This window comes from Calypte anna, chromosome 1 (assembly GCF_003957555.1).
Source record: "Calypte anna isolate BGI_N300 chromosome 1, bCalAnn1_v1.p, whole genome shotgun sequence".
Lineage (NCBI taxonomy): Eukaryota > Metazoa > Chordata > Aves > Apodiformes > Trochilidae > Calypte > Calypte anna.
In genome coordinates, this window is record NC_044244.1 from 64,211,904 (window position 1) to 64,220,847 (window position 8,944).

General features: G+C 61.4%; 1 protein-coding gene across 1 annotated transcript in view; it reads left to right on the forward strand.

Moving 5' to 3' along the window:
- INSRR (insulin receptor related receptor) overlaps nt 1–8,650 on the forward strand; it is a 21,010-nt gene extending 12,360 nt beyond the window's left edge. Inside the window, exons 3-22 of the mRNA XM_030448957.1 lie at nt 646–958; nt 1,912–1,928; nt 2,303–2,447; nt 2,557–2,741; nt 2,821–2,947; nt 3,281–3,519; nt 3,606–3,773; nt 3,961–4,150; nt 4,279–4,320; nt 4,417–4,682; nt 5,351–5,487; nt 5,811–5,976; nt 6,185–6,293; nt 6,438–6,487; nt 6,874–7,103; nt 7,175–7,285; nt 7,378–7,537; nt 7,926–8,055; nt 8,144–8,278; nt 8,395–8,650. Of these exons, the coding sequence (XP_030304817.1) occupies nt 646–958; nt 1,912–1,928; nt 2,303–2,447; nt 2,557–2,741; nt 2,821–2,947; nt 3,281–3,519; nt 3,606–3,773; nt 3,961–4,150; nt 4,279–4,320; nt 4,417–4,682; nt 5,351–5,487; nt 5,811–5,976; nt 6,185–6,293; nt 6,438–6,487; nt 6,874–7,103; nt 7,175–7,285; nt 7,378–7,537; nt 7,926–8,055; nt 8,144–8,278; nt 8,395–8,650 (3,176 nt within the window). The remainder of the gene's footprint in view (nt 1–645; nt 959–1,911; nt 1,929–2,302; nt 2,448–2,556; nt 2,742–2,820; nt 2,948–3,280; nt 3,520–3,605; nt 3,774–3,960; nt 4,151–4,278; nt 4,321–4,416; nt 4,683–5,350; nt 5,488–5,810; nt 5,977–6,184; nt 6,294–6,437; nt 6,488–6,873; nt 7,104–7,174; nt 7,286–7,377; nt 7,538–7,925; nt 8,056–8,143; nt 8,279–8,394) is intronic.
- Nucleotides 8,651–8,944: the final 294 nt, after the last annotated feature.

The following is an 8,944-nucleotide window of genomic DNA, read 5'->3' on the forward strand; positions in this document are numbered from 1 at the left end:
AGCTGGGGCCCAGCAGGGGCTGAGACCCCCCTGCCCCCTCTCCGGCTTCCTCTCCTCTCCTCTCTCTCCTCTCCTTTCCCTCTCCTCTCCTCTCCTCTCCTTCCTCTCCTCTCCTCTCCTCTCCTCTCCTCTCCTCTCCTCTCCTCTCCTCTCCTCTCCTCTCCTCTCCTCTCCTCTCCTCTCCTCTCCTCTCCTCTCCTCTCCTCTCCTCTCCTCTCCTCTCCTCTCCTCTCCTCTCCTCTCCTCTCCTTCCTCTCCTCTCCTCTCCTCTCCTCTCCTCTCCTCTCCTCTCCTCTCCTCTCCTTCTCTCTCCTCTCCTCTCCTCTCCTCTCCTCTCCTCTCCTCTTCCTTCCTTCCCTTCCTTCCTTCCTTCCTTCCTTCCTTCCTTCCTTCCTTCCTTCCTTCCTTCCTTCCTTCCTTCCTTCCTTCCTTCCTTCCTTTCCCTCCACCCACCCATCCCCTCCTTCCCCCACCCCTCTCCCCTCTCCTCCCCACCTCCAGAGGTCACCCTCTCCCTCCCCTCCCTCCCCACCTCCTCTTCTCCCCCCATACAACCCCCAGCCCCCCACCCTCCACCTCCCACCCCCCGCTTGCTCCCGGGGGGGGGGTTCTGCCCACCCAGGCTCCCTGTCTCTCCCCCCGCAGTGTGTCCCTGTGGGGTGGGCTCTGCCTGCACTCCGTGGGGGGAGTGCTGCCACCCCGAGTGCCTGGGGGGCTGCGGGAGGCCCCGGGACAGCGGCTCCTGTGTCGCCTGCCGCCACTTCCAGTTCCAGGGGGTCTGCCTGCCCTCCTGCCCCCCCCGCACCTACGAGTACGAGGGCTGGCGCTGCGTCACCTCCGAGTACTGCGCCAGCCTGCTCAAGGTCTCCCACCACCCCGGGGATGCCTCCCAGTTTGTCATCCACCGGCAGCAGTGCCTCTCCGAGTGTCCCTCGGGGTACACCAGGAATGACAGCAGGTGAGGAGGGGGCAACGGGCATCATCCCCCCCCCCCCACCACCACCAGCACGGCCACTGTGGTGCTGGAGAATCCAGAGAGGGGCAATGGGGATGGGGAAAGGGGCTGGAGAAAAAGGAGGAGGGTCTGGAGAGCAAGGAGAAGGTTTGGAGAAGAAGAAGAAAGGTCTGGAGAGTAAGGAGGAGGGGCTGGAGGAGATGGAAAAGGGGCTGGAGAAGATGGAAAAGGCTTGAGAGAACATGGGGAAGAGTCTGGAGCACAAGGAGAAGGACTGGGGAGGAAGGAGGAGGGTTTGGAGAACATGGAGAAGGGTCTGGGGAACATGGAGAAGGTTTGGAGAAGATGGAGAAGGGTCTGGAGGACATGGAGAAGGGTCTGGAGGACATGGAGAAGGGTTTGGAGAATGTGGGGAAGGGTCTGGAAAGTAAAAAGGAAAGTCTGGAGAACATGGAGAAGGGTCTGGAGAACACAGGGAAGGGTCTGGAGAAGATGGAGAAGGGTCTGGAGAAGTTGTGAGGAGCATCTGAGGGTCTTGGGGGTGCTGATCCTGGAGCAGAGGAGGCTGAGGGGAGACCTTGTAGCTCTCTGCAACCCCCTGAGAGGAGGTTGGAGCCAGGGGGGGTCGGGCTCTGCTCCCAAGGAACAAGGGATGGGACAAGAGGAACTTTGGGCACAACTCAAGTTGTGCCAGGGGAGGTTTAGGTTGGAGCTGGGGAAGAATTTCTCCCTGGAAAGGGTTGTCAGGGCCTGGCCCAGGCTGCCCAGGGCAGGGCTGGAGTCCCCATCATCCCTGGAGGGGTTTCAGAGCCCTGGGGATGTGGGGATGAGGGACATGGGGTGGGGGTGGCCTGGGCAGTGCTGGGGGAATGGCTGGGATGGGTGATCTGAAAGGGCTTTTCCTACCCAAACAATCCTGTGGTTCTGTGCCCTGTTCACCTCCTGTCCCCCTGCAGCATTTTCTGCCACAAGTGTGAGGGGCTCTGTCCAAGGAGTGCAAGGTGGGCACCAAGACCATTGACTCAACACAGGCAGCACAGGAGCTGGCGGGCTGCACCCTCGTGGAGGGAAACCTCATCCTGAACATCCGCCGGGGCTGTGAGTGCCTCAGCCAGAACCTCCTCTGGGTGGGAGGACATCAGCAGGGGGGTGGATCATAAAATTATCATGGTTGGAAGGACCTTAAAGATCAGCCAGCTCCAATCCCCTGGCACGGGCAGGGACACCTCCCACTAAACAAAGTTTCTCCAAGCCCCATCCAATCTGGCCGTGGAGGGGGGAGGGGGTGGGGGTGTCTTTTCCTTTGCAGGGGGAATTAATGGCCTCGTGTCCATGGGCTGTCCCCAGACAACTTGGCCTCAGAGCTGCAGGGCAGCCTGGGCCTCATTGAGACCATCACGGGCTTCCTGAAGGTCAAGCACTCCTTTGCCCTTGTCTCCTTGTCCTTCTTCAAGAACCTCAAGCTGATCCGTGGTGACTCCATGGTGGATGGGTGAGGACAGGGGGTGGATTTGGGGAGCACACACGGCTTCGGGGGTGCCCATCGCCTCCATCCACGTCTCTCTCCTCAGGAATACACTTTGTATGTCCTGGACAACCAGAACCTGCAGGCAGCTCTGGGACTGGAGCCACCACATCCTCTCCATCCCCGTGGGCAAGATGTATTTTGCCTTCAACCCCAAGCTGTGCCTGGCTGAGATTTACCGCATGGAGGAGGTGACGGGCACCAAGGGGCGGCAGAACAAGGCAGAGATCAACCCCCGCACCAACGGGGACAGAGCCTCCTGTGAGTAGGGGGGAAATGGGGACCCCTGGCACTGCCCTGACCCCCTCCTCGTCGTCCCAACCCCCCCTCCTCTCCCCAGGCAAGACCCAAACCTTGCGCTTCATCTCCAATGTCACCGAGTCCGACCGCATCTTCCTCAAGTGGGAGCGGTACCGACCCCCGGAGTACCGGGACCTCCTCAGCTTCATCGTTTACTACAAGGAGTCGTAAGTGACACCCACCCCTGCTTGTACCCCCCGCAGAGGGCTTGGGACCCCCCCCCCCCGCCTGTGGTGTCCTCAGCAAGTTTGCAGATGACACCGAGCTGAAAGCTGGAGGGTAGGAAGGGGCTGCAGAGGGAGTGGGACAGCCCAGAGCCACGGCTTGAGGCCAAATTGTCTGATGCTCAACAAGGGTTAAGAGTTGGACTGGGTGATCCGCAAGGTCTTCTCCAACCAGAACCATTCCATCACTCTGTCCTTGTGGGCTGCTGGACCTCAGGAGGGTTTTGTGGCCGGGAGGGGGTCCCGGGACCCTCCCCGATGCCTGGTGTGGGGCAGACCCTTCCAGAACGTCTCTGAGTACGTGGGGCAGGACGCTTGCGGGGCTCAGAGCTGGAATGTGCTGGACGTGGAGCTGCCACTCAGCAGCGAGCAGGAGCCGGGGGTGACGCTGCTCAACCTCCGTCCCTGGACCCAGTATGCCATCTTTGTCCGGGCCATCACCCTCACCACTGCCGAGGAAGGACGCAACTACGGAGCTCAGAGTGAGGTGGTCTACATCCGCACCATGCCGGCGGGTAAGGGGCTGCCCGGGGGGGGACACGGGGCTGCCGGGGTGGTCTCTCCCCTCCCGAAGCCAAACATGACTCCCACGTCCTCCCAGCCCCAACAGTGCCCCGAGATGTCATCTCCATGTCCAACTCCTCCTCCCACATCGTGGTGCGTTGGAAACCCCCGACCCAGCGCAACGGCAACATCACCTACTACCTGGTGCTGTGGCAGCAGCTGGCAGAGGACATGGAGCTCTATGTCAACGATTACTGCCACAAAGGTGAGGGCAGGAGGGTGGGCAGGGAGGGCAAGGAGGGCAGGGCAGGAATGTTGGCTGGGAACATGGAGCTCTACCTCGCCGTCTGCTGCCGCAAGGATGAAGGCAGGAGGACAGGAGGAGAGGAGAGGTGGCCGGGGACATTGGTGGGTCAGGGGGACTCTGGGGACCAATCCACCCTCGCCTGCAGGGCTGAAGCTGCCCACCAGCAGCGCTGACACCCGGTTCGGGGACGGGGAGGGCTCGGAGGCGGAGCAGGATGCGGAGGAGCGGTGCTGTCCCTGCCGCCCGGCAGACGGGCAGCTCCGCATGGAGGGGGAAGCTGAGTCCTTCCAGAAGAAGTTCGAGAACTTCCTCCACAACTCCATCACCATCCCCAGGTACCGTCCCGGGTTGGGGGGGAGGGGTGTCCCCATACCGGGGGAGGTTCCCAGGCTGGGTCTGCCACGGGCGGGGGATGTTGTGGATGCTCCTGGCAGATCCTTTAATCATTTTCCTGCTGTCTCAGGCCACCCTGGAAGGTGACATCCATCAACAAGAACCCCCAGAGGTGAGCGGGGACCACCCAAACCCGGAGGGTCTCCCTTCCCCTGCTGAATTCTGGGGGTCACAACCCAGCGTCCCATCTCCCCACCGCCTCCCACAGGACCCCGAAGCAGCGCAGGGACCTGGCGGCCGTCACCTCCCCAACCAACTCCTCTTGGGTGGCTCCGCCTTCCCCAGGCGGCTCCGGGGACCAACCCAAGCCCAAGTTCCAGATCTTCGAGGACAAGGTGGTGCGGGACCGGGCGGTGCTGTCGCGGCTGCGGCATTTCACCGAGTACCGCATCGACATCCACGCCTGCAACCACGCTGCCCACACCGTGGGCTGCAGCGCTGCCACCTTCGTCTTTGCCAGGACCATGCCAGAGTGTAGGTGCCAGCACCTCCCACAGCACAGGAAGGGTCAGAGGATGCTCTGAAGAGCATCGAGTCCAACCCCCACCCTGCCACAGCAAAGGGCCAAACCAGCACAGGGCGCTCAGAGCTGCATCCAGATGGGGCTTCAAAGGCTCCAGAGAAGGAAACTCCACAACCACTCCAGGAGCCTGGTCCAGGGCTCTGTAACCCCAGCAGTAAAGAAATTCTTCCTCGTGTTGAGGTGGAACTTCCCATGCTCTATCTTGAACCCATTGCTCCTCGTCCTGTCCCAGGGCACAACTGAGAAGTTGTCCCTTCCTTCTTGTCACCCAGCCCCCATATGTTTGTACACATGAATCAGATCCCCTCTCAGCCTTCTCCTCCCCAGACTAAAAAGCCCCAGGTCTTTCAGCCCTTCTTAATCAGGCAGGGGTTCCAATCCCTTCATCATCCTCTGTTGCTCAAGTAAATCCCTGTCCCTCTGGAACAGGGGAGCCCCGAGCTGGATGCATCACTGTGCAGTGCTCTGACCCCAGGACACCCCTGACTTTCTTGGCCACATTGCTGGGCTGTGCTGGGGTGCTCTGGAGTGTTGGTACCTTCAAGACTGGCACTGGGTTGGGGTCCTGGGTCCCTGGCCAGGAGGTGACCCCCTCCCCCTTCTCTGCACCCCACTCCAGTGCAAGCCGACAACATTCCTGGCAATGTCACCTGGGAACCATCCGGGAAAAACAGCATCCTGCTGCGCTGGGGGGAGCCCCAAAACCCCAACGGGCTCATCCTCAAGTACGAGATCAAGTACAGCCGTGAGAGTGAGGTGAGACCCCCAGCACCCACGGGACGGGGTGGGTATGGGGGTACAGCACCCTTCCTCATCCTCATCCTCATCCTCATCCTCATCCTCATCCTCATCCTCATCCTCATCCTCATCCTCATCCTCATCCTCTTCCCCTTCCCCTTCCCCTTCCCCTTCCCCTTCCCCTTCCCCTTCTCCATTTTCCCTTTCTCCTTTCCCCTTCCCTTCCCCTTTCCCTTCCTTTTCCTCCTTTCCCTCTCCCTATTCCCACCCCCACTCCCCCCTCTCCCTCTCCTGGCTGGGGGGTGTGTGGGTGACATCCCCCCCTCCGTGTCCCCCCCCAGGATGTCATCACCGTGCTCTGTGTCTCCCGGCACCGTTATTCCAAGTACGGGGGGGTTCACCTGGCACTGCTCCAGCCTGGGAACTACTCGGCCAAGGTCCGGGCCACCTCCCTGGCAGGAAACGGCTCCTGGACCGGGCTGGTCCGGTTCTACATCCTGGGGCCAGGTGCGGGGGACAGGGGACACCAGCAGGGTACAGAGGGAACAGGAGTGGGGGATCAGGAGGGACACCAAAGGGGACAGGAGGGACACCAGTGGGGACTATGGGGGGTGCTCTGGGATGGAGATGCCCCATGCTCGGGGGAGGGCTTCCCCTGTCTGTCCCAGCGCTGGTGGCACGTGTGTCCCCACGAGGTGACATGTGCTCCTGGCAGCCGAGGAGGAGTCTGGCAGCTTCCACATCCTGCTGACAGTCACACCCGTGGTCCTCATGCTCCTCATCTCCTGCCTCGCTGTCCTCGTCTTCTTCTACAACAAGAAGAGGTAGAACCCCCCACCCCCCCTTCCACCTCCCCCAGCTGGGTGGGGGCACATCAGCTGAGCTGAGGAAGGGTCTCAGGGAGATGGCATCGGGCCCGTGTCCCCTGAGCCATGGCCACCCCTGCAGGACAATGACGGGTACCCCAGTGGGAACCCTCTACACCTCCGTAACCCCGAGTACTTCAGTGCCTCCAATGGTGAGTAGGGATGAGCAGGGGTGTGGGATCATGGAAGGATGGGATGGAGTGGGATGGGGATGGACATGGGGATGATGGAGACAGGGATGAAGGAGATGGGATAAGATTGGAGATGGGGAGGTGGATGGGATTGGGGTTGGAGATGGAGATGGGGATTGGGATGGAGATGGGATGGAATTGGACATGGGGTTGGAGATGGAGATGAAGTTGAGGATGGATATGGTGGTGGTATTAGGATTGGGAATGGAGATGGGAATGGATATAGGGCTGGAGATGGGGATAGGGATGAAGACAGAGTTGGGGATGAACACAGTAATGGCAATGGTGATGGGACAGTAATGGTGATGGTGGTGATGGTGCCAGTGTGGTCTCCCCTCTCCTCACAGTGTACATCCCTGATGAATGGGAAGTGTCCCGGGAGAAGATCACAGTGATCCGGGAGCTGGGGCAGGGCTCCTTCGGGATGGTGTATGAGGGGCTGGCCCTGGGGCTGGTTGCCGAGGGCCAGGAGACCAGGGTGGCCCTGAAGACGGTCAACGAGTTGGCCACCGTGCGGGAACGCATCGAGTTCCTCAACGAGGCCTCCGTCATGAAAGCCTTCAAGTGCCACCACGTGGTGGGTGGGAGGCTTCGGGGACGGGGACGGGGACGTGGAGGGGTCTGGCCACTGACGTTTATCCCCCCCAGGTCCGTCTGCTCGGGGTCGTGTCCCAGGGCCAACCCGCTTTGGTCATCATGGAGCTGATGACGCGCGGGGACCTCAAGAGTTACCTGCGCTCGCTCCGGCCTGACGCCGAGGTGAGGGGCTGGGGGACTCCTTTCTTCCTGGGGCTTGGGGGGGGGGGGTCTGGGTGCCTTCCCCCAGCCCTGACTCCCTGGGCACGGTGCAGAATAACCCCGGGCTGCCCCCTCCATCCCTGGGAGCCATGATTCAGATGGCGGGGGAGATCGCCGACGGCATGGCCTACCTCAACGCCAACAAGTTTGTGCACCGGGACCTGGCTGCCCGCAACTGCATGGTGTCTGAGGACTTCACTGTCAAGATTGGAGGTGGGTGGGTGGCAGTGGGTGGGCTCCCTGCCCACTATGAGCACTATGAGATGAGGCCCGCATCTCATAGGATCACAGATTCATGGGGTGATTGGGTTGGAGGGACTCAAAGCTCCCCCAGTGCCCCCCCTGCCATGGGCAGGGACCCCTCCCACAGCCCAGGGGGCTCCAAGCCCCATCCAACCTCCAACATTCCCAGGGATGGGGCAGCCACAGCTTCTGGGGGTGACCTGGGGCTCAGCACCCTCACCCCAAGGAATTTCTCCTTCCCTCCCCAAGATCTCCTCTCCACCTCCCCTCCTGCAGCTGAAACCCTTCCCCCTCATCCCATCCCTCCAGGCCCTTGTCCAAAGCTGTTCCCCCCCTCATCCCATTCCTCCTCTCACAGATTTTGGCATGACCCGGGACATCTACGAGACGGATTATTACCGGAAAGGGGGGAAGGGGCTGCTCCCCGTGCGCTGGATGTCCCCGGAGGCTCTCAAGGATGGCATCTTCAACACCCAATCCGATGTCTGGTGGGTGCTGAGGAGCCCCGGGGAGGTGGGGGTTGGTTTTTTTTTTATTTTGAGGGAGGGGTCTGTGCCCACCTGAGCATGCCAGCAGGTCCTTCGGGGTGGTGCTGTGGGAGATCGCCACTCTGGCCGAGCAGCCCTACCAGGGCATGTCCAACGAGCAGGTCCTGCGCTTCGTCATGGACAACGGCGTCCTGGAGAGGCCCGAAAACTGCCCCGACAAACTGTGAGACCCCCACCTCCCACCCTCACCCTACTTTGGGGTCATCACCGAGCTCTGGGGTAGTAAAAAAAAAAAACAACCCCAAAAAACCCCCTCACCAGGCACCTTCTGTCCCACAGCCACGAGCTGATGTGCTGGTGCTGGCAGCAGAACCCCCGCCAGCGTCCTTCCTTCATCCAACTCCTGGAGAGCATCAAGGACCACATGGCCCCCACCTTCCGTGCCCTCTCCTTCTTCTACAGCTCCCAGAACCGTCCCCGGGGCTCCGGGGAACCCACCGAGGCTGAGCTGACCCCCCTGGATGAGGAGCCCCTCGCCTCCCCTCTGCCCACCCGCAGCCCCAGACAGCTCCCCAATGGGACCGGGGGGCTCTGACCACCCTCAGGGGGGCCTTGGACTCAGCACCCCCACACCCCCCTACCCTCCTCTGGCTGCCCCCCCCTCAAATCGCTGTCACCCCCCCAAAGTTATTTATTGCTGCCAAGGGCCTGTGCCTTGGGAGGGGGGGCAGGCAGGGGCTGCATTTCCCCTGGGAATAAATTGGGGTACCGCAAGTCAGGGTGGGGGGGGAGATGCTGACTGGGAGACCACCCCAATCATCTTTTAATTATTTTCAGGGGAGTGGTGGGAACAGGGGTCTTGAGGGAGGGGAGGGGGGGCAGGCAGAGC